We start from the raw sequence: 25606 nt of genomic DNA on the forward strand, positions 1-25606 counted from the left end.
GGCAGGTGCCGGCAGGAGCCCGTGGGCTGCCGGAGGTCGACGCTCGGCGGCGCGCGGAGGTGAGGAGGGCGGCCGGCGCTTGCAAGTCCCTCCCCTTCCCGCGGCCGTTTCCCGGGGCGCCGCCCGGGCTCGGGGCGGCGGCGCTCGCAGCATGGCCCGGGGCCCGGCGCGCCTGCAGTTCCGCGTGCAGCTGCGCTTCGTGACCGAGGAGCAGCTCTTCGGGGCGGGGCCGCTGTCGCCCCCCAGCCCGAAGTGCCTGCGGCTGGAGGTGCACCCGGCGGGGGAGGAGGCGGACGCGACGGTGACCGACGGTGAAGTACCCAGTCCCGCTCGGAAGTTGGGGCCAGGCGCGCGCGAGCGCGGCGAGCGGGCGGCGGGGGCGTCCGCACGTCCGCGGGGGTTGCGCGGCGCGGGCGAGTGCGGGGTGCGCTCCGCGGCTCCCCGTGGGGGGGGAGGGGAGGTGGGACGTGCCGGGAGGCTTCCGCCTACCCGGACCGGCCCGCGTTGCGTCTTTAGTGCGCTCAGAGAACTTGGAAGCCGTGGGCAGCCGGGCCCTGAGAACTTGGCCGTAACTTAGAGGTGTCCAGAGCGAGGTCCCGAGAAGAGAGGCGCGCGACGCACCCACCCAGGAGCAGAGCGGGACGGGAAACCCTGTCTCCTTTCTTCCAGGCCTGCTGGGCTCTCCTTCCCTCCCCGGCGGCGGGCCGCCCTCCAGCCGCACCTGCAGCCTGGTGCTGCCCGGGTTCTGACGCGCCGGGAGGGCTGTGCCGGGGGTGCACGGGTCCGGAGCGGCTGTCGCGGCCGGTGTGGGCTCTCTACTAGGTGTCTCCTTTTAGGTTCAAAAAGCGACCTCTCCCACGACGTGCACGTTTCCCTAGGTTCCTGGAGCTGTGGGCTGGCGAATGCTTCTGATCTTTCTAGGGTCCTGGACCTTTTTGAGCATCCGAGGAAACCCATAGAGCCTGGCCCCACAAAATGTGTATAGGGAGCACCAAACTTTGCACAGAGATATGACGGGGTAACAAACATCTCCACGGCGCGGCTCGTATTAAACACCCCATCCTAGGAAGGGTGGGGAGCAGAGCCCCAGACAGCTGCAAGCCTCCAAAGACTCCTGGGGCTTCTTTCTTCCGACCCTAACTTCTAAGATTCTGAGTACAGTTGAAAATGCTCTGCTGTTGTGATGTGGTTCCGTTGATAAGAATTCCCACAAGTTCAAATAACTCTCAGGTCTAGACGTGCTCGTCTGGGACAAAGCGAATCCAAGTTCACTGCTACACCTCCAAGGCCTTAGAACAGACTCAGGCACACAGTAGGCATTCGATAAATGCTTGTTGTGGTAGAAAAGAAAACCATCCGATGTGTTTTCTCCCTTTACTCTGGGCTGGAATGGAGAAGTCTGGGTCTTTAAAAAATAAGTATTAAATACTGTTTGACTGGTGTCTTAGTTTGAGTCTTGGCCCAGGATCAGAAGCCTTACTCAGCAACTCCTAGATTGCAGGAGGGAAAAGAAAGTAGCTTTCAGTGTTTCCCCTGGGAATTTTAAAATGCAAGGTGCCAGAAAAGTGTTCAGTTTGTCAATGATGGTATTTTTTTTAAATGTTGGTGTTTTTTCCTTTTGAGAGAGAGCATGAGAGAGCCCAGGGGAGGGGCAGAGAGAGAGAGAGAGAGAGAGAGAGAGAGAATCCTAAGCAGGTTCCATGGTCACCATGGAGCCCCAATGTGGGGCTCCAGCTCACCAACCTTGAGATCATGACCTGAGCAGAAATCAAGAGTTGGACGCTTAACTGACCGAGCCACCCAGGCACCCCAGTGATGGTAATTTTATTTAATCTGTAGGCATACACATGGAGAAACAAAGGACCAGGTTTGAGATTCACACATTACTCAGTGTCCTATGAATTCCTTTCCCACAGATACGTGTTCAGAGAAGAAATATTGGAGGTTCGAGGTCATTGAACTCGTAGACTCCCCAACAAGTAACCCAGTGCCTGACCTGTAAGGACGAAGTTCCTTTACACAGAAGAATATGTTTTCCCTTAAAGCAGTAAATAGAGTCTAGAGGTGACCTCTGTGGTAGGGATTAGACCAGACTCATGGAAATAGAAGGAATAATTAAAGCTGAGGCAGGCAGGCAGTCATTGTGTGAATTTTTGAAAATTCCTTGGGAAAGATTCACTAACAAGGAAGCAGAGAACTCACGCTCTTCACAGCTTGAGTCCTAAAATGCAGTTGTTAAAGCTAGCTACTCTTTTTATGGAGAGTTTCTGGAGAGAAACTATTCTGGAGTTGTGTTTTTAGTAGCTCGTCTTACTGTATGGCCAACTAGACCACTGTGGGTGATGGCCAGGCAGAGCAGGTTGAGAAACAGATTCTAGTGTACTCTTTGAATAAATGGTGTTGTATTCAAATAGCGGACCTTGAGTAGCGGAAGTCCGAATGGCCGAATGGCGAGGCTTTCTCCCCGGGTGAAGTTTTTGGGATGGGTGCGAAGTCTTTAATGGATTTGAAGAATGGGTCTAAGCAATGTATCCTTAGAAAATGATACAGTTTCTTAGCTCACGTATGGAATTAGTTATTAAACAAGTAGGCTCTGGAGTAACTGTGCCTGGATTCAAATCCCGGTGATGTCTTACTAGCTGTGCTGCACTTAGGAGATGATTCACCCTGTGTAAGCGTCAGTTTCTTCATCTGTAAAGTAAGAATGGTCACACGCATGTTACATCATTAAATAAAATAACATATATACCACGTATAATGCATGGCATGTATTAAGAGCTCAGCAAGTGTTCACCATTATTATTAATATTTATATTCTGCCCCCCCCCCAAATAATAGTTTCCTTGGCTGTTCTGAAGATAGCCAGGCTGTATTTTTGTGAAGATGTTCCAAAGGAAACTCCATTAAGTCTAGTTGATAATAACTAGGAAAAACTGAACAATCTTTTAGAGTCCCAGTCTCAATAGCTTGTCATGTAAAAAAAAAAAGGAACAGAACAAGACAAACCAGTTTATTCTAATTTCAGGCCCTCCAAAACTGACAAATGATTTTATGAAGGGAACACACCAGGGGATCCAGCACTCCAGCTTATGAAATCTGAGAAGACAATCATTTATTCCTTTTTTTCTCAAACATATTTTTTTGAGACCCTCTTTCTACCGCGAGCCTTCCCAAGAGCATGCCTGGTTCATCCTTTTCTCCCCAGAGCCTTCCACAGTACCTGGTACCCACAAGCCATCAGTAAGTGTTTGTTGAGTGAATTGGGGATCTAAATCAAGAATTTATTTTAGTGTTTATTTATTTTTGAGGCAGAGAGAGATAATGCGAGCGGGGGAGGGGCAGAGAGAGAGGGAGACACAGAATCCGAAGCAGGCTCCAGGCCCGGAGCTGGCAGTAACAGACCCCACAGTGGGCTTGAACTCACGAGCTGTGAGATCATGACCTGAGCCAGAGGTGGACACGCAACTGACAGAGCCACCCAGGTGCCCCTTAAATCAAGAATTTTTAAATTTTGTGGGGCGCCTGGGTGGCTCCGTTGGTTAAGCGACCGACTTTGGCTCAGGTCATGATCTCGCGATTCGTGAGTTTGAGCCCCGCATCGGGCCCTGTGCTGACAGCTTGGAGCCTGGGGCCTGCTTCGGATTCTGTGTCTCCCTCTCTCTCTCTCTGTCCCTCCCCCTGCTCACTCTCTTTTCTCTCCCAAAAATAAATAAACACTAACAATTTTTTTAAAACAAAATACAGTGTATTGATAGGAAATTTGAAGCGTAGTGAGGTCAACGAATCTGGAGATGGTTGCCACTGGAAGGTTAGTTCCTCTGGGTTCCCAAGAGAAGGAAACATGCCACACCATGGTGGTGAGCATGTGGAGAAGCAGTAGGCGGGTCAGGGGGCAGGGGGAGTAAGGGGAGTTGTGGGTAAGAGCCTTCACTGTGGTTTCTGTGGGGGAAGAATGGGGGAGGCGGGGTAAGCAGGCTGAGGGTGGCTGCTTTGAATAATTTCAGCAGGCTGGGGGTGTAGGGTCTCTCCCGAGTTGCCGGGCACCTGGCCCTGGGTTGATTATCGTTGATGGTGGCCTGGAGTTGGAGTGTGAGAGCCCGCTATAGGGAGTGTTGGGGGTGTGGGCTCTGGATTGACCGGCTTGTGTTTGAAAAGTGTGTTTGCAGTGAGTTGTTGACTGTCTCCAGGAATTGGCTCATCTAGGAGGGGCGGTCTCCCTGGGGTCCCCAAGGTCCCAAATGTCAAAGCATCAGTATACAGGAATAAAAGACAGAGTTGGGGCACCTGGGTGGCTCAGTCCGTTGGGCATCCGACTTCGACTTCGGTCATTATCTCGCAGGTCATGAGTTCAAGCCCCACATCTGGCTCTCTGCTCCCAGCGCAGAGCCCGCTTTGAATCCTCTGTCTCCCCCTCTGCCCTCCCCTGCTTGCGGATACTCTTTCTCTGTCTAAAATAAATTAAAAAAAAAAAAAAAAGAAAAAGAAAGAGTTAATACAAGGGAGAATCAGAACATACCGGAATCGGTTAGTATATAGGGTGGGGGTGACCGCACAGAGGAAGGGCCTGTGGATAAGGTCTTGAGTTCGGGTGTTGGGGGAAGAATATTATTTTCATCCCTCAAATATGTTAAGGAACTGGAAAATGGAGAGGAACCACACAGTGGGTGGGGGATGGGCCTGCCTCCTCTCTACCCCTTCCCCAAGGTACGTTTCCTGGTTGGTGGGGGGGGGGGCGGCCCGGAGGACAAAGGAATTTAAGATGTGGGACTGTGTGACACAAAGGTTAATGGTAGACCAGGTCTCCAGGAGAGGAGACAGACGCTTTCTTCCTTGTTCGGTTTAGAGCTGTCTTTTAATTAATCTGTAAGAGTTAGGAAGATACATGAATAAGCCTCATAGGTAATCAGGTATAAAAAAGCAGTGATTTTCTTGTCTCCGAGGTATTTTAAAAGGACGCTACGTATCTTGTTCCCTTGCGGTTCCTCATCTCATTAGAGGGGGAAAAAAAGAACAGAGGAAAAGTCAGAGAAAAACATCCTTTGTATCACATGGGAGTATTAATCTCCCTTCATTAAATTCTGTGGTAGCAAGTGAGTAAGTTGGAGCCTATGACCAGGATCCTGAAGTCAGTCACCTACAAACGATAGAGGCATTCATTATTTTTCATTCAACAAACACTCATCGAACTCGTGTTCTGCGCGAATCACTGGCTGAACAGTAAATGAGCTGGAGAAAGACCCATTTGTATGGAGCTAATATTTTAATTGGGGGAAGACAATAGCCAATGACAGAGCGAGGCAGTTGCAGAGCGAGATAAATGTTTTGAACCCAATGGGAAAGAGAAAAGAAAGAGACAAAGGAAGGGAGGGAGGCCAGTTCAAAGAGTGGTCAGGGAAGGTCTCTCTGAGGAAGGAACATTTGATGTCAGGCAGCAAGGATGAAAGCAGCCAGCTAAGCCAAGAACCGGAGGATGAGCACCCCGGGCAGAAGAAATGGCAGGTGGCAAGGCCCCGAGGCTGGAAGGAGCTGTGCTTGTGACAGGGTGGAGAGGGACGGGGAGCGGTATGAGTGAAACTTAGTGCTGCAATTATTCTTAGAGTATAACGAGCCATCTCGGACCCAGTGACTTAAAATAACTATTTGAGGGGCGCCTGGGTGGCGCAGTCGATTAAGCGTCCGACTTCAGCCAGGTCACGATCTCGTGGTCCGTGAGTTCGAGCCCCGCGTCGGGCTCTGGGCTGATGGCTCGGAGCCTGGAGCCTGTTTCCGATTCTGTGTCTCCCTCTCTCTCTGCCCCTCCCCCATTCATGCTCTGTCTCTCTCTGTCCCAAAAATAAATAAAAAACGTTGAAAAAAAAATTAAAAAAAAAAAATAACTATTTGATCACGTTTCCAGATTCTGTGGGTTAAGGGACCAGGCAGGGTTGGGCTGGGTGAGGCTTTTGCTCCTTGTGGCATCGACCAAGGCTGCCCTCTGGGACTCAGCTGGTGGCCAGCCTGGTCTGGGGGGATGCAAGAAAGCTTCCTTTACCTGGGCTGGTATCTGGGCTGGTGTGACGGTTAAGCTTTTGTGCCGGTTTGGGTGGGCTGCGGGCCCAGATATTTGGTCAGATATTACCTGGATGTTTAGGTGAGGGTGTTTTTGGATGAGACTAACATTTAAATTGGCGACTTTGAGTAAAGCAGATTGCACTCCCCTCCCCTGCCCCCCGAATGTGGGTGGGCCTCGTCCAATCAGTTGAAGGCCTTAACAGGACAAAGCCTGATCTTCCCCGAGCAAGAAGGAATTCTGCCAGCAGATGGCCTTTGGACTTGAACAGCAACACTGGCTCTTCCCCGGGTACTCAAATCCTGCCAAAAATCCTGCCAGCCTACCCTGTGGATTTTAGATTTGCCCGATGTACCCACACACCCTATGGATACTGTTTCTCCAGAGAACCCTCATAAAATGGAGAGGATTCGGAGATTAGGACAGTCAGTGGGGAGCCTGCGTGTGGCTTGGCTCCCTCCCACATGAGCTCCTCCCACCACGGGCTTCTTCCATGGAGACGCATGGCTCCAAGAGAGAGTTTTCCCACAGACTAAGCAGCAGCCGCATTACTCTTGGTGACACGCACCTGGAAATCAGTACGACATCACCTGTGTCGTACCATATTGATCACTGCAGGGATAAGGCTGCCCAGGTTCGAGGAGAGAGCGTGTAGACCCCACTTCTTTATGGCCAGAGTGGCACGGGATTATGTGTATAAACTGCGTTAGGGCGAGCCTGAGTGGCTCTTGATTTCCGCTCAGGTCGCGATCTCATGGTTCATGAGATCGAGCCCCACATTGGGGCTGACAGTGCAGAGCCTGCTTGGGATTCTCTCTCTCTCTCTCTCTCTCTCTCTCTCTCTCTGTGTCTCTCTCTCCTCCCCCCCCCCCCCCCCCCCCCCCCCCCCCCCCGTTCATGCTCATTCTCTCTCTCTCTCAGAAATAAAAATACAACTTTAAAATTGCCAGTTAGACCAACCAGGTCATATGGGATGTAACACACAGACACTCTCTCACTCGCTCACTCACTCACTCACTCACTCATGGGGTTTGGGGCATGAAAACCTCCCTCTCCATCGCAATTACTGAAAAAGCTGGTTAGAGAGCATGGATTTTGATAGGTGCCACAGCGGACTCCCTAACTCTTCTCTCTTGAATTGAATTTGCTCCTCCTCACCTCCCCCTGCAAAAACAAACAAACAGCACACAAAACCCCTGTAAGCCTACCACTTGGTGAGCAGCCCAGAAAACACCATCTCAGCTGGTCATGAAGCGGGTGGGAGGGGGCTGGGATGGGTGGGCTCCTGTCCTTCTCCCGAAGGCTTGGAGAACCCTGAGGGGACAGGGGGTGCAGTGAGGCTAGAATCGCCCCTGGGGAGCAGCATTTCTGAGTGAGGCATGGGTATCGCGTGTGCTGGGGTAGTTCTTCGTTGTGAGAGACATCACAGAGAGGTTAGCGTCCCTGGCCCCTTGGTGGTAGGTGCCAGCCACCCCCCCCCTCCGTTGTACCTGTTTCTGTGACAGTGAAGAAGAAGTTCATGTGTGCCAGCCGAATGCCCTTCACGTGGGCGCAGGAGGAAGGAAAAGTGCACAACTCTGGCCCCTGCTCACGCCCCGATAATCACAAACTCAAATACTCTGAACTTCTCCATCTAGACCACCAGAGAAATGCAGCATGTACCTTTGGCATGGTAGTCCCTCTCCCCAACAGTAGACCCCTCCTGTTCACAGTCTGGTCCGACCGTGGTACCATTTAATCACGGCAACTATTCAGACGTTATGGTTGGACCAAAGGGTTGTTAAAGGAATAGGAATCCTGCCGAGTAACTTCTTTCTTTTCTTGCAGTTTTTACCAAGGGCAACACTTGCATGATTTCGTTTTAGTTTTCCCAGGAAGATATTTAATACAACTAAACGGGGATGCCCAGCTAGACCTGGTTTGGGGCTCCAGCCCTGTGGGCTGTTCGTCAGTGAAGAGAAAGCATTGCTTTCCTCTGTGAGGCAGTAGGGGTATCTCGAATGGATGCAAAATATAAAACCATCCAAAGCCCTTGTGTGTTTGAGTCTAACGTCACTGAAGGGAAAATGAATGAAAAGACTCCTTTTCCTGGCGGAATACGGACTCTTTATGATTCCTTTCTTCCTCCACTTTGAATAATTGTACTGAGTTGTGGTCTGTATTGAGTACCCATGAATAAACCAGTTTAAAGACAGGCACTCCACGGATTAAGACTTAGAGTCCGTGCCACATGGAAGAGAAAACAGACATGGGCATCTTGTGAGTCAATAGACAGCACAGCCGTCCCTTAATTTGACGAGTTAGCACTTGAAACGAAGAGGTTTATCTAGGCAAGAAGTTCTCCTCCCAGGATCATCCCCCCCAAATAAGCCCCTAGTGCTTGGGAGACCTCCCCACAACCCTCAATTCTCTCTCCCCTGCAGCTGGGTTTTCACAGTGAAGATTTGCAGATAAAAGCTGAGGGGTTAGATTTTCCCAGCATTTAGTCCTTGAATGTTTCACTCAGAGGAATGACTTTGCATTCTTGAGCAAGGTCTTTTTTTTCCGGGTCTGAGAGATTGCTGGGTATCCTTAATCACTCTCCAATTGTATTTACCTCCATTCAGCTAAGCTACTCCTTCGTGGTAGGTGCTAGACATGTTATGTCTAGACTCACTGTGAGCTGGAGGGAAAAATAATATTGACCTGATTTTATTGGTTCATTGTGTCCCAGGTGTATCGTCCTCAAAACCTGACTCTGTCCCCCTTTCCGTGATACTGTCTTGTGTTTAATCACCCAGTCTTTAGCCTGGGGCGAGGTGGGACTTCTAGCCACAAACCCAAAGTCGGATTAGGCCCCGGAATTAGAAAACACTGTTTGCTCATGGTTTGCAGCAACTAGATTTATCAGTGAGTTTAGAAACCCGAGCAAGAGAGTCGCGTGGCTGATGATACGCCTCTTGGCATATTTCAGGCAGAATTAAGGTTTTCTAAACTCTGGACCAGTCATCTAAATAGAATTGTGTGACCTTTCTTTGTTAATTGCTTCTCACCATTTTAACCCCTGTGTTATAAGGAGGGTGGCGAGGTGGTTGGATTAACCAGATCAGATTTCCCCATGTTTTAGCTTCATGACCTTGGGTTTAGTGAACCTGCCAGAAGCTCACTTTGTTTTCTCTTGTAGAAGCTGAGATCATTTTTACCTCATAAGGTTATGTTGGGAGGGGGGTGGGGAGAAACAGAACAATGAAATGTGAAAGACAATACAGTGACTTCCATTTATTTTTGAAGGAAGTAGGGTCAAAACGATCCAATAAAAATAACGCAGAGATACTCAGCAAGCAGTCGTAAAGCAAAGTTACCACCTCTCTGGGGCGTACTTAACGTTCTAGAACCATTTGCAAAGCGGTTTCTGTGGGATTCTGTCCATGGTGGACTTCGCACAGGACTCTTTGGGAAAAATATATTTTGTGATTCTAGCCACTTTCACCCTGTGGCTCTCTGTCACACCAGTCTGTCTCTCTACTGAGGGATCATTTCTCGGGGCCTTTTTAGGTACCGTTCCATTTGCCTACAATGCTTTTCCTACTCCACATCTCCACTCCAGCCTTTTTGTATATTTGGGTCCTTCTCGTTCTTTACTTCAAAGCTTGGAAATCCTTTTCGGAGAAAGGACATCTCATGGCCCACCGTGCCCACCGCCATTTGTCTAAGCCCTCTGCTTTCGTGGCGACGATCACAACTTGGAATGAGAAGTGAAAGAATTTTATGACCTACTGTTGGTTAAAATCGAAGCTGGAAACGCAGGCCGCAGGTTGCAAGAGGATTTAATGAGAAACCTTGAGAGGCAAGGAAGAGGTTGACCCAAATGCTTCTGCGAGCATGAGCGACAAGGTCGAAGTGTGTTTTCCAATTAGGGGCCATGAAGGCATGGAGAACGGTGAGTGAGTACTAGCCGGGTCAGGAGAAAGCTCTGTCTCGGTCAGAGTTATGCACGTTCTGAATCTTGTCATCATGAAACTGAGTTCCTGGTCAGTGTCTTTACTAAGAAGGGCAAAAAGGTCTCCAGTCATATTTCGTTTTTAACCGTAGAAAGGCCATGGTTATCTGCTGGGAAATAGAAGTCAACCTTGAGGCGATTAAGACTGCTGAAAAGCTTGTTTAACATGTTTGTTGTGGGAAATTGTATTTACTTGCTATATGTTTATGTTAGAAAATTGCATTCTTTAGCATGTTTGTTGTGGAAAATTGAGTTTATTCGCCTTGTTGTGTTGTACGCGGCAGCACCATGATGAATAGCTTACTAACTTCCTTCAGTAACTCTAGCTGTACCTGTGAGAGGAATTTGTTTCATTTATTGATTCGTGCAGTTCATATTTATTGCATACCCACCGTGAGCCAGACACCGTTCAAGGCAAATAGCAGTGTATCAGTTACCTGTTGCCGGGTAACAAATAACCAGAGACTTAGTGGCTTAACACGACACGCATTGATTGCCTCCTCATTTCTGTGGTCAGGAGTCTGGGCAAGGCTTCGGAATCCTCTGCGTTAGGGTCTCAGAACCTGCAGTCAGTGCTCTGGCCAGTGCTGAGATTTCAATATAAAAACTTGACCAGGAAGGGATCCTCTTGTGTGGTTGTTGGCTGAGTCCGGTTTTTTAAGCGCTTTCCACTGTAGGCCTTGGCTTCTTACTGCCCATTTGCTGGAGGTTACCTCCAGTTCAGTGGTACCTGGGCCTACACAATGTAGCCCTATGTCCTCAACGCCAGCAAGGGAGGAAGGGGTCTGACAACAAGATGGAAGTCTCCGTCAAATGTAACTTAATCATGGAAGCCACACCCGTGACCTTCGCCATCGTCTGTTGGTTAGTCCCTAGGCCAGTCCACACTTGACGAGAGGGGATTACATGATGGCACGATCATGCCCTCCCGGGAGGCAGGGATCATTGAGGGCCATCTTGGAGTCTGCCGGCCATGTGGAATGAACAAAAAGAGGTCACTACTTTCACAGAGCATGCATTCTAGTACCATTTGGAAAGGATCAGGGACGTTGCGCTGGACTTCTTGCAGTCTTGGCTGAGAAAAACATAGTTGGAGTTCTAACATGAATTGGTAAACATCACGTAAAGAATCCTTCTTCTTTAAATTAGTTATCAAGTACAGTCCTGCCCTGAATCTCCCAGGGAGTCTGCAGCTAAATCGCAGAACAAAAGAACGTATCTAAAAGTATACAACATCTCCTAGCAGAGTTGCACTGATCGATAGAACCAAAAATCAGCTCCACTGTGCCTCTGGCTTCTAGGTCCTTTGCTCTGCTTTGGACAGCTGGATGGAAGAGGCCCCTGTCTAGGACCAAGACAAATCCCGTGGTGGTAACTCGTGTTTAGTTTTTAGTCAGGGTTACTTCATCATGACCTCATTGCTTTTTGTGGAGGGCTTAGCTAGCTATTCTTCTTTGTGGGGAAGAGATGCATTGAAGGTAAGTTTGTGCTTAGGTTCAGACCCTGAAGCATTTTCAGGTTGCTCACGGGACACAGTGCGACGTTGTTTCAAACGCGAGAAATTACAGTGGCCGTTGTATGGAGTGAACCAGGAGGCCGGTGCAGTATGGGAAAGGAGAAATGGATAAGGAAGGGAGGAAGGAGGGAAGGGAAAAAAGGAGGAAGAGGAAGGGAGAAAGGAAGAAGGGAAGAAGGGAGGAGGGCAGAAGGGAGGGAGGGAGAAAGGGAGGAAGGATAGAAGGAAGGGAGGTAGGGAGAAAGGGCGGGAGGAGGGGAGGAGGGCAGAAGGGAAGGAAGGACAAAGGGAGGAAGAGGGAGGAAGGAAGGAAGGAAGGAAGGAAGGAAGCTAAGTCCTCACTGTGTATTTATTGCATCTTAGGTGATAAACGAGGGGTACACTCTATGGATCTCGCTGTTTTCTGTGGCAGTCACGTTGTATGACTTAAAGTCATAATCTAAATCCTGTTTCACAAACCTTGACATTTACCCAGTCATGGGTTTAGAATTCATATTTTATTTTATTTATTTTATTTTATTTTATTTTATTTTATTTTTTTAATATTTATTTTAGTTTTGAGCGCGAGAAAGAAGAACGTGAGCAGGGGAGGGGCAGAGAAAGAGAGGGAGACGCAGAATCCGAAGCAGGCTCCAGGCTCTGAGCTGTCAGCACAGAGCCTAACGCAGGGCTTGAACCCGCGAATCATGAAATCATGACCTGAGCCCAAGTCAGGCGCTTAGACGGCTGAGCCACACAGGTGGCCCTAGAATTTGTATTTTAAAAGACTTGGAGATAGACTCTGGACAGGCTTGAGAGAGCAGCTCTGCCTTGGATCGCAGGTATCAGAAAATCCGAGATGAATGAAAATCCATAAATCGGAACAGGGAAGAGGAAGGTGGGTCTGAATGGTGTTCACTGCTCTTCACTCACCCGCGTGCGGCTAACGGCTGCCCACATCCCAAGGTGAGTATTGCAGGTTAATGTGAGATGCTACGTGCAGAATAAGAGCATGTTCGGGAAAGCCTCTGACGTTCAGAGGAAAGGACAGACCTGAGATATAAGCCCAGGCACTGGGCTGGAGTCTCAGCCCTCATAGTGCTTCACTGTGCTTGGAGAACAAATGCTCTGTCATTGCTTCATGCATTTCCGTTGGACGAAGCTTCTTTTTTCCTTCCAGGGACGCTCTTTCCCGATTTCGTATTTTTTCTTCCTCCGAGAATTGTTTCTTTTAATCTACAGATTCTACAGATGACAAACCCCTCAGGGTATGAATGCTGTTTCCTTAGGTTTTTAGAATATCAGATCAGAAGAGCACAGAACATGTCGGCTATAGGCAATGAATATTAATTCCCTAATCCATAGAATAATAACAGCTTTAGAAGAGCCTGTGGTTCAGAGACGTGGAATCAACGTATAGGCTCAGCCAGCTCCTGCATATAAAAGAGCCAGGCTGGAGCTCAGCCCCCCACTGTCCACCTCAGCTCTCTCTCCTGGTCTCCTGGCAGAATATTTAGAATGCACTTTCTTAGCCAACTTGTATGATTTTTTTCTCCTGCCTCACAGAAATAGTTGTGATTTTTCTGTCTCTCTCTCTCTTTCTTTCCATATAGCATTTGATTCTTTGATATTCCACTCAGACTGGGAGTACATTATCTGGCGATAACGCATTTCAGCATTACCTGTGTCTTTGCATTTCCCCATATTACTTTTTAAAAATATTTATCTATTTTGACAGAGAGAGAGTGAGCACAGGTGGCAGAGGGGCAGAGGGAGAGGGAGAGAGAGAATCCTAAGCAGGCTCCCTGTTGTTGCACTGTGCCCGATGTGGGGCTGAATCCCACGAACTGTGAGATCGTGACCTGAGCTGAGATCAGGAGTTGGATGCGTAAGCAGGTGCCCTGCATTCCCCCATATTCTGACGTGGCCCTTTACTGTCAGGGTCTTGGGGTCAGGGCTTATGTCTTAACCATTTCTCTATTTCTAGGGAGATATACAGTAGCCCCTGGTTCTAGTGGGCGTAGTTATGTAGCTTCTGGGGTGGAAAGTGTAATTTTTCCTTGGAAAATATGGGCCTAGATTCCAGATCAGCTTTATTCAGCCATTATTACAGTGAGCTAAGTTTTCTGTAACCCTTCTTATAAATTAACCAAGTTTCTCTTCTTTTATTGCTTACTTTTGTTCTTCTTGGAGCAAATCCTTCCTACTCAGAGCATGTGCTGCCGTTTATTATTTTTATGTGTTTATTTTAAATTTTAGTTAACATACAGTGCCATATTGGTTTCAGGAGTAGATTTCAGCGATTCCTCACTTAAAACACCCAGTGCTCATCACAGCAAGTGCCCTCCTTAGTACGCGTCACCCGTCTAGCCCATCCCCCATCCACCTCCCTCCATCAACCCTCAGTTTGTTCTCTGTATCTAACAGTCTCTTATGGTTTGTTTCCCTCTGCTCTTTTTCTCCCCCCCTTCCCACATGTTTACCTGTTTTGTTTCTTAAATTCCACATATGAGTGAAATCATATGGTATTTGTTTTTCTCTGTTTGACTTATTTTGCTTAGCATAATACACTCTAGCTCCATCCATGTCATTGCAAATGGCAAGATTTCATTCTTTTTGATGTCTGGGTAATATTCCATTGTGTATACATATGTATATATATGTATATATATATGTATATATGTGTGTGTATATATACATGTGTACATATATACGTATATGTATATATACACCACATCTTCTTTCTCATTCATCAGTTGATGGCTATTTGGGTTCTCTCCATAGTTTGGCTATTGTTGATAATGCTATATACTTTGGGGTGCAAGTGACCTTTTGAATCTGTATTTTTGTATCCTTTGATACACTACCTAATATTTTTGTATCCTTTGATGCACTACCTAGTAGTGCAATTGATAGATCATAGAGTAGTTCTGTTTTTAGTTTTTTCAGGAACCTCCATTCTGTTCTCCATGACGGCTGCACCAGTTTGCATTCCCACCAACAGTACAAGAGGGTTTCCCTTTCTCCACATCCTCACCAACACCTGTTGTTTCTTATTAATTTTAGCCATTCTGAGAGGTGTGAGGTGGTATCTCATTGTAGTTTTGATTTGTATTTCCCTGTTGATGAGTGATGTTGAGCATCTATTCATGTGTCCATTAGCCACGTGGATGTATTCTTTGGAAAAGTGTCTGTTCATGTCTTCTGCCCATTTCTTAACTGGGTTATTTGTTTTTTTGGGTGTTGAGTTTGATAAGCTCTTTATGGATTTTAGATACTAACCCTTTATTAGATATGTTTTTTACAAATATCTTCTCCCATTCCATCAGTTGCCTTTTAGTTTTGTTGACTGTTTCTTTCTCTGTGCAGAAGTTTTTTATCTTGATGAAGTCCCAATAGTTCATGTTTGCTTTTGTTTCCCTTGCCTCTGGCAATATGTCTAGTAAGAAGTTGCTCCGGCCGAGGTCAAAGAGGTTGCTGCCTGTGTTCTCCTCTAGGATTTTGATGGTTTCCTGTCTGACATTTATGTCTTTCATCCATTTTGAATTTATTTTTTGAACTTTAAAACAATAGTCCAACACATGAGGGGAAGCAGTTGAGCTAATTTGTGATGTTCACCTCAACAAAGCATCATTTAGTGTTTTGGGAATCAACTCCAGGCTTCTCCACTCCTTTTTCCCTGCTTCTTTCTTAAATGTGTTGTTACGCTGTTAATTAGCTCAGTTCACATGGGGCCAAATAGACTTGCGGTGAGTAGATAATAGCCATCTTCTAAAAGGTCCTGGAATTGCTAAAAAAATCAAGCTCCCCAGAAAGCTGGAGAAGACGCTTTTCTCCATGGAGCTTAGACCTCAGAGACAGGGACGTCACATCGTTTGAGGCCCAATGGCTTCCTTGACACAAACTTTTTCCAAAGCAGGATGTTCTGTCATTGACAGATAGCAAGATTATGAAATGTCATGGTCATTTTCATTATTTCTGATAGTTGTTCATTCATTTGTAATTGTTATTAAGCACATTTCTTTGTGCCATTATAAGACCTTCCTAGTAATAAAAAAAATAACCAGTTTACAGGGTGCCTGGGTGGTTCAGTCGGTTGAGCGCCCAACTCTGGATCTCAGCTCAGGTCTTGATCTCACAGTCATGGGTTTGGGCCCCATGTTAGGCTCTGTGCTGGGCATGAAGCCTCCTTAAAAACAAAACAGAACAAAACAAAAACAACAACAAAAAATAATCAGTTTTTCTGTATAATTCTTACTCTTGATAATTTTACTTAGTAGACACATAGACTGTTGTCAGCAGTTGGTGGACTCAGTCCCAGGACTTAAGAAAAAGGCGCACACTGGCCCTTATACTTCTTGATGAGTGTATACTTATACACTCCTCCTGAGTGTGCCTGTGGATCCCACCAGCTCTTAAATTCATAGAATGAAATTTCTATTGTAGACACCCAAAACCACAGTATTAACAGAATGAGAGAAAAGAGACATGTAACCCAGGGGAACTGAGGCATGAGAGGCAAACAAGGTTAGAAAGAACCATAAGCCCATGTCCGTCTTTTTATAGTAGCCTCAGAAAGTAATTGCCAAGTGTCACATTTCCTATGCAGCAAATGTCTTTTACTGGATACTTACGCACCACATAACTGCTCCCCAGCACTCTGCTTTCCTTTTTGTCTCATATTTTTCACTTCCGGCCAATTAGCTGTCTGTCTTTTTGGATAGACTCTCAAATACACATAAGTCTTTTGTGACTCTTGAGATGTGCAGCCTACTAATGTCACTGCAGTCATAACAGTACATGCCAACAGTTTACTGGCGAATTAATAAACCTGTTTTGCAGTGTGTATTCTGACAGAGGTAGAAAACTAGGCCCTCCTAGCTGTCATTAGAAATATTTTATATGGTACGACAATGTTATTAAACATTCATTTGCGGCATAGTTGAGCCGATGGTGATGGTGTAAATCCTAATCTCCCAATATATCCTTCCCCCAAAACAAAAACAGCAACAGAGGACTAAAACTCATGCTCTCGGCATAACAAGAAGACAGATACTTTCCAAACATTGTCAAAATACCTGCCACTACAAAAGTGAACATGGAATCCCAGTGAGTTGTCTCTCGTTTTCCTGCTATAAACTCTTGTGAATTACAAGGGCAGCCCCTTAACATTTTCATAGAATAGAGAAGGAAAAACTAGCAGCAGGCCTGGTATTGATCTAAAGTCATCACCAGAAAGAAAAAGTCCACCATAAGAGTGAAAAGACAGGGAACAAAAAAGTGATCGTGTAGATCAGGAAACTGATAACAGGAGAAACTTAAAATGGCAAACAAAGGAGGCAGTTTTGGGAAAGTGACACTTCAGGAGAAGAGAATGAGTTTAAAATGGAGAGGCATCTTTTGAAAGCCATAGGTAAAGAAGGGGTAAGGGAAAGCACATTTGTGATCCTTTGACATAAAAGAAAAAAGCGAAGAACAAACACCGCCCCCCCCCCAAAGCCATCCAGTAAATGTACCACATTGCACACCCTGATAGAACGAGGTGTCTCTTAAACCACTCGAAACCACCTGTACATCACACAGAAATGCAGAGGCATAAACAGTCTTCATCTATATATAACTACCATGAAAATACAGTAGTGAATGAGAAATTAATGCAGCTGATGAAAATTCCACCCACTAAATAAAATAGAATAAAATATTCTCAAATAAGCATTTGGGGATTCGAAAAACAAACCACTTCAAGATAGAAATTTAAAATCCAAGAACGTAAATGGACACAACATAAAAAAGACTGAAATAAGGATTGATTAAATTCAGGAAAAGCATTGAGTAGTTTAAATTACATAAGAAATGAATACTAATTTAAAAATTCCCTAAGGAATAAGACACTCAAATGAAAACTTAATAAGAGCATTGGAGAAAATTAGGAATATATCACAAGAATAAAAACAAGGTAAAAAAAGAAAAGAGAAAGTGTTTGAAATGAAATGTAAGCAAAGATGATCCAATTAGTTATAATTGGAGTCCCCGAAAAAAGATACAAAAAACAATGGAACAAAATTAATATTTAAAACTGTAACTTAAAAACACCTTTTATTTCTTATAAATAAAAAGTTAGACTATAAATATTGAAAGGGCTTCCTGGGTACCAGGGACTACTGGTCTGTAACAACTAATTCCGAGACCTAGCTGAGTAGCTCTATTAAACATTATGAAGATATCTTTTAAAGTCTTCAGAGTTAGTGGCAAAAACGATAAAATATCTTACAAAGGCAAGAGTGCTAGGCTGGCTTTAGATGTTCAAAAACATGTTTGTTGTTCAAAAGCAACATACAAAGTGCATCACCAATAGAGTAGCATTGTTGTCTTTTTTTTTTTTTTTTTTTTTATAAATGCAGGAACTCAGGAATGTGTATCCAGGAGGCTTCTTGAGAATCTACTGGAACGCCACTAAAACATGAGTGGATAAGCTTCAGTGTAAGGACTGATGAGGAGAATTTGATGTATTTAAGGGTACATCTAACATTAAATAAAACATAGGGATGAGGATAGAAAAAATATATGTTAATTGGTGATTAAAGGAAGATGCACAGCCTTAAATACTTTCATCGATGAAAGGATGAAAATTAACAAATTATGGGGCGCCTGGGTGGCGCAGTCGGTTGAGCGTCCGACTTCAGCCAGGTCACGATCTCGCGGTCCGTGAGTTCAAGCCCCGCGTCGGGCTCTGGGCTGATGGCTCGGAGCCTGGAGCCTGTTTCCGATTCTGTGTCTCCCTCTCTCACTGCCCCTCCCCCGTTCATGCTCTGTCTCTCTCTGTCCCAAAAATAAATAAAAAACGTTGAAAAAAATTAAAAAAAAAAAAAAAGAAAATTAACAAATTAAATTCCACACTTAAGAACTTAGAAAATGTTAAAAAAAAAAAAAAGAAAAGGAGGGAGTTAATGAACAAATGTAGATATAATTAACAAGTCAAAATCATGGTTTTTGAAAAAATTTGCAAAATATACAAACCAGTAACATAATGAGAAAGCATAAATATTCAAAACAAGAATTGGCAAAGAGGAAATAATCATTAAAACAGAATAATTAAAAATATATTAGGGATTCTTTTGCCAATATCCATACAAATAAATTTGAAAATCTGTACAGAATGCACAATTTCCTAAAGAAATTGACTCTGTTGGAAATAGAAGGTTACGTATGCCTATTTTCATCAAGGAAATAGAGAAAGTCATAAGGTAATTGTTCCATAAGGAAGCATTAACCCCTGATGGTTTCACAGGGGAATTTACCAAACCTTCAGAGATCAGATAGACCCAGTGCTTAATAACTTATTCTAGAATTATGAAATTATTTTAAAGAAGTAAGCTAGTGACAATATAATTAGAAAATTATTGCTGATATCACTTTTGAATATTGATGTAAAAGTACTTGATAAAACCTTAGCAAACAGAATCCAACATCCCAATAAAAAAACTAATAAATTACAATGAAGTGACATTTATTGCAGGAATGCAAGCTTGGTTCACTCTTAGTAAATCCAGTAGAGTAATACACTATGTTAACAGATCGAAGGAGGAAGAAAAAAATAATATGAATATCTCCAGAGATGCTAAAAAAATCTTTGGGCAAAATCCAATTTAATTAAAAACATATAATTCATTCTTAAAGCCAACATCTTAATGGGAAAACATTAGAGGCACTTCCACTAAGATTAAGAGCAAAGAAAATAGATCTCAACTACAATTAACCTTGTCCTGGAAGTGATAGCCAGTGCAGTTGGAGGATAAATACTGGAAAAGAATTAAAATGATTTGGGTTTGCAGATAATGTGATGATGTACTTGGAAAACCCTAGAGAAACAATGGTGAAACTTTCCCTCAAAATAAAAAGAATTCAGGAAAATAGCAAAAGTGAAACTTAACATAAATTGAAATTGCTAGCATTCTGATACAGAATCAATACCCAGTTGATGGATATAATGGTAGAAAAGCCCCATTTAAACAGCAACAAAGGATAAGTGTACTCTTTAATCCCTACCACCTATTTTACCCATCTCCTCACCCCTCCGGTAGCTTTGTTAACTATATTAGCCTTAAAATAAAAAACTTAAGTGATTTAAGAATAGTAACAAAGGAAACAGGCACATGAAAAGATGCTCAACGTCGCTCCTCATCAGGGAAATACAAATCAAAACCACACTCAGATATCACCTCACGCCAGTCAGAGTGGCCAAAATGAACAAATCAGGAGACTATAGATGCTGGAGAGGATGTGGAGAAACGGGAACCCTCTTGCACTGTTGGTGGGAATGCAAACTGGTGCAGCCACTCTGGAAAACAGTGTGGAGGTTCCTCAGAAAATTAAAAATAGACCTACCCTATGACCCAGCAATAGCACTGCTAGGAATTTACCCAAGGGATACAGGAGTACTGGTGCATAGGGGCACTTGTACCCCAATGTTTAGAGCAGCACTCTCAACAATAGCCAAATTATGGAAAGAGCCTAAGTGTCCATCAACTGATGAATGGATAAAGAAATTGTTGTTTATATACACAATGGAGTACTACATGGCAATGAGAAAGAATGAAATATGGCCCTTTGTAGCAACGTGGATGGAACTGGAGAGTGTGATGCTAAGTGAAATAAGCCATACAGAGAAAGACAGATACCATATGGTTTCACTCTTATGTGGATCCTGAGAAACTTAACAGAAACCCATGGGGGAGGGGAAGGAAAAAAAAAAAAAAGAGGTTAGAGTGGGAGAGAGCCAAAGCATAAGAGACTCTTAAAAACTAAGAACAAACTGAGGGTTGATGGGGGGTGGGAGGGAGGGGTGGGTGGGTGATGGGTATTGAGGAGGGCACCTTTTGGGATGAGCACTGGGTGTTGTATGGAAACCAATTAGACAATAAATTTCATATATTGAAAAAAAAAAGAATAGTAACAAAGGAGATTAAATACTTGAAATAATTCAACACTAAATTTGCAAAAGCACTCCCGAAAGACACAAAAGTATATGATTTAACACAATCTTAATAAAATATCAGCAAGCTTTTTGTTTAAATGGAATTGAGTGCATTGATACTAGGGTTTATGTGGAACAACAAATAGCCAGGAAGACAGTGAAAAAGAAAAGCTATGTGGGAAAACTAGCCCTACCATGCATTAAAACACACCACAAAGCCTATATAATTTCTAAAAAAATATTTTATTTATTTTTGAGAGAGAGACAGAGACAGAGTAGGAGTGGGGGAGGGAAAGAGAGAGAGGGAGACACAGAATCTGAGGCAGGCTCCAGGCTCTGTGCTGACAGCCCTTCGCAGGGCTCTAACTCGTGAACTGCAAGCCAAAGTTGGACGCTCAACCAACTGAGCCACCTGGGCGTCCCTGAAAGCCTCTATAATTAAAACATGATGAGAAAAATAGGTTGATGGAATAGAATAAAAATTCCAGAAATAGACCCAGGAATATGTGGAAATATTAAAAAGTCATCAAAATAATCTCAAAGATGGACTTTTTAGTATGTTATTCTGAGGCAACTTGTTAGCCCATCAGCAAAAGATAAAGTGAGATCCATAGCTCACTCATATCATACACAAGAATAAACTCCAGATGGATCAAAAATCCCAATATAAAAAATATAATCATGTAAGTACCAGCAGAAAACATACATGATTCTTCTCTTATTTGTGTGAAGGAAAAGACTTTTTAACCGGATTCAAAATACTGATGTAATAAAATAAATGATTAATCAAATTTATTACAGAAAAACACAAAGGCTTGCAATTTAAAACATAAGTGACAAACTTATGCAAATGTTTTTTGCAACAAATAGCCCAAAGATTTAATATCCTCAATATATAAGTAAATCTTTAAAAATTAGAGGAAATGAAAAATGTGCAAAACACACGAACAGGCAACTCAAAGTAAAAGATATAAAATGACCCTCTAACCTATGAAAAACTATTCAACCTCACTTTAATAAGAAACATGAAAAATAAAAGTACTCTGAGACATCACTTCCTACGTATCAGATTGGTAAAAATCAAAAAGTACATGAACACATTCTGTGTTTGGGGCTGTGAGAACGTAGGCACTGTTACACATTGGTGGTGCCAATGCAAATTGGTACAGTCTTCATAGAGGAAAGTTTGGCACTACGTAAACAAAACAAAACTATATATGTATTTGCCATTTGATCCAACAATTCTACTTTTAGGAATTTACCCTGAAGGTACCCCCTTGAACAGTGTGTAAACACATATGTGAAGTTTTTTCATTGCCGTACAATTTGTAATTGCGCAGTATTGCAGTCTAAATGCTGAAACGTTGAAGATGGATTAAAATACATAGTTACCCACGTGCCATGGAGAACCGTGCATGTGTAACACAAATGAACGAGGACAGTCTCTCTGAGCTGTTATAAAGTGATTTCCAGGATAAATGAAAAAGGCAAAGTGGAAAAGAGTAGCTATAATCCGCTATGTTTTGTATAAGAAAGAAGGAGAAATAAGAAAATATGTGTACCTGAAATTCATACCAACAAGAAGGAAAGGAAGGATAAATGAAAAACTAGATTGGTTACCCAAAGCGGGTAGATGGGAATCAGGTACAAAGGGTAGAAGTAATTAGAGGGGAGAGGGTTGACATTTTTAAAACTACATGTGTTTAGATAGCTCTTACTTATCGAACTATGCTGATGTTTTATTTACTCAGTATAAATAAAGTAAATAAAAATAGCATATATTGGGGGGGGACTTTCAGCTGGAATACAGAGACATAAACTGAACAGTATTGTGAACAAATGATGTAACCACACTAAAGTCTCTGTGAGAGATAAATTGAAATTCTATGATGTTTGAGCATTAGAAGCCTTAAAAGTACTTAATCCAGTCGACCCTTGTTTTGATCACCTTCTTGTTAGAAAGTAATTTGTGTTAGAGGAGAAAGATGCAGTGGTTGTGGGAGAGAAAAAGGCCTGTGTACCAAAAATGTGGGAGTCCGTGATAAAATAATAGGGGAGGGATGAAAATGGCACCCTAAAATTGATGTAGGCCCAGGCAAATTTGGCTGATGCAGACATTCTGATCCTGTGGTGTAGCTGATCGATACAGTATCTTAGATTATCACACTATTGTTATTTGTGCTTTCAATTCTGGTTTAAAGACAGCAATAAATAACTACAATAATAACCATAACAACATTGAGCAAACCTATAGCATTTAAGACGTTTAAAGTTCCATTCTGACATCTAGCTTAAGGAAATAGCTTCATATATCATTTCTTTAGATGAAATCAGAATATTTGCAAATAAAAATTAACTCAGAGAGTGTGAAAATAGATTAAATTTAATGTGCTTTGTTTTATGTTGGTATAGTATGATTTTCAGAAGTTAAAAAAAAAATCATAGGGGTGCCTGGGTGGCTCAGTCGGTTAAGCATCCTACTTTGGCTCAGGTCACAATCTCGTGGTTCGTGGGTTCGAGCCCCGTGTCAGGCTCTGTGCTGATGGCTCAGAGCCTGGAGCCTGCTTCAGATTCTGTGTCTTCCTCTCTCTCCGCCCCTCCCCTGCTCATACTCGGTTTCTATCTCCCTCAAAAATAAATTAATATGAAATTTAAAAAAATCATCAGTGGAATCTGAAAAAATACTAAAATCTTTTTTTTTTATTAGACTTGCTGGAACTTCGAGGTAAATAACACAGTCTATAGGAGCAATGATCAAGCAGGCATGTGCAGAAGTTGAGTATCTTTATTATTTAGTATTAGAATATGAACACTTACTTTCATTCAACGTCCACTTATAATAATCATCCTGAATAAAGACTTTAAGATATTGTAGACAACAATAATTTTCCATTAAGTAATAACCCAATTTTTTAAAGATCATGTTAGTTGTTCTCTTATTAAGAACAAAATCTACCCTATTCATGGATTATATAGGTCAAAATGTAGTGGGCTAAGTAAGTGTGTCCAAAAAGATAGGTCCCTGTCCTAATTCCCAGACCCTGTGAATATTACCTTATATGGTGAAAGTGAGTATTACCTTGTATGACAAAAGATGAGATTAAGTTAAGAGTCTTGGGAGGAGGCGCTTATCCTGGGTTTTCTGCATGGGTTCTCAATCTAATAAGCAATGTCCTTATAAGAGAGAGACAGAAGGAGATTCCACAGAGAGAAGAGGACGCATCGTGACTCCTGGCCCGGAGACTGAGGTCATGTGGCTGCCTTGTAGTGGGGGACTTTGTGCCACATAATCGCAGTCCAATTGTATTATTTTGAGACTGAGTAAAAATATAGCTCAACATTTCTCTGGACCTTGGAGTTAAATACAAATCACCTAATGAGCATGGCTAACCATGTACAGAATTTGAAATCTAAGAAACATTTTCACAGAGAGGATATATCCTCGTAACAATGATACTTTTTCTTGATTCAGATACTTAGAAAACATTCTGAGTATGAGGGAAAAAAAAAAACCCTGAATATTTTATAGTACAAAAGGGTCAACTGAATAGTTTGAGACCGTAGGAGCTGAAGCCACCCTTCACTTTTAGATAAGAGCACATGACATATAGGGAAGATTGCAGGTTGAGAGCTTATTCAGTTGCGTTACGTTTTTCTAAGTTCTCTGCAAGAAATCCGTAAAGTATAAATTGTTGCACTGAAGGATTACAGTGGGTTGGAAGGGTATCTCTTGTTGCAAGGGAAGCAGGCTCTTCAAAAGGAGATAGAGGTGTTGTATCAGCAAGCTATGTGCCCATGGAAGCTCTTGACTGAGATAGAAATTTGGGAGCTAGAATGATGTCAAGATGGGAATGTGTAGTAGAATTCCTGACCTAAAAGAAGACGTGGATGGATGTTACATGCCTGTCAGCAATCACCTAAGGAAAGTACAGGAAGGGTGAGAAGTTTCAGTTATCTGGGTATCCACGGATGAGGAATTTGAGTCATCTCCTGTGTGGTATAGACACTGTATTGAATAAATGTTTGATTTTTTTTTTTTTTTTGGTTGACAATTCCTTCCTTTAGGAAGCAAAAGAATTTATCCATCCTACACACCAGGGAAAAATGAGTTAGAGATGCAAACGTGATGGGAACTTTGGATAAAAGTGGCCCTATTCTAGAAGGGAGAACTCTGGGCATTTGGAGATACGTACTCTGGATGTTAGGATGTATATGTCACTTTGTTCAGGACTCAAAATGTGAAGATTGTTCGTCATGATTGAAATGTTATTAAAATTGAAATTCTCATAAAAATAATGGTGTATAATTCCAACAAAGAACAAAGGGCTGACCCCTTAGAAGACTTGATGATTATGTGAAGAACTTGAAAATGGGTTTTAATTGCCCATGAATAAAACATATGAAGTAAAGAGATATAACTAGGGATAAATAATTGCATGACACACAGAACAGTAGGAAATTAACCAGAACATTCTAGTTCCATCCACATTGTTGCAAATGGCAAGATTTACTTCTTTTTGATCACTGGGTAATATTCCATTACACACACACACACACACACACACCCCACATCTTCTTTATTCATTCATCAGTTGATGGACATTTGGGCTCTTTTCATAATTTGGCTATTGTCAATAGGTCTACTGTAAACACTGGGGTGCATGTGCCCCTTCAATCAGCATTTTTGTATCCTTTGGTTTTTTTTTTAATTTTTTTTAACATTTATTTATTTTTGAGACAGAGAGAGACAGAGAGCATGAACAGGGGAGGGGCAGAGAGAGAGGGAGACACAGAATCAGAAGCAGGCTCCAGGCTCCGAGCCGTCAGCCCAGAGCCTGACGCGGGGCACGAACCCACGGACTGTGAGATCGTGACCCGAGCTGAAGTCGGACGCTTAACCGACTGAGCCACCCAGGCGCCCCAACATTTTTGTATCCTTTGGATAAATACCTAGTAGTGCAATTGCTGGGTGGTAGGGTACCTCTATTTTTTTTTTAATTTTTTTGAGGAACCTCCGTACTGTTCTCCAGACTGGCTGCACCAGTTTGCATTCCCACCGACAGTATAAAGGAGTTCCTCTTTCTCCACATCGTCACCAACATCTGTTTC

The 25606-nt window shown here is 43.4% G+C and overlaps 1 protein-coding gene across 3 annotated transcripts in view; it reads left to right on the forward strand.

Moving 5' to 3' along the window:
- Positions 1 to 126: 126 nt before the first annotated feature.
- LOC125924495 (histone-arginine methyltransferase CARM1-like) overlaps positions 127 to 25606 on the forward strand; it is a 278914-nt gene continuing 253434 nt past the window's right edge. For all 3 annotated transcript variants that reach the window (XM_049633044.1, XM_049633052.1, XM_049633061.1), the window contains exon 1: positions 127 to 311. In XM_049633044.1, the coding sequence (XP_049489001.1) occupies positions 152 to 311 (160 nt within the window). In that variant the 5' untranslated portion in view covers positions 127 to 151. The remainder of the gene's footprint in view (positions 312 to 25606) is intronic.

Source organism: Panthera uncia, chromosome D4 (genome assembly GCF_023721935.1).
Source record: "Panthera uncia isolate 11264 chromosome D4, Puncia_PCG_1.0, whole genome shotgun sequence".
Lineage (NCBI taxonomy): Eukaryota > Metazoa > Chordata > Mammalia > Carnivora > Felidae > Panthera > Panthera uncia.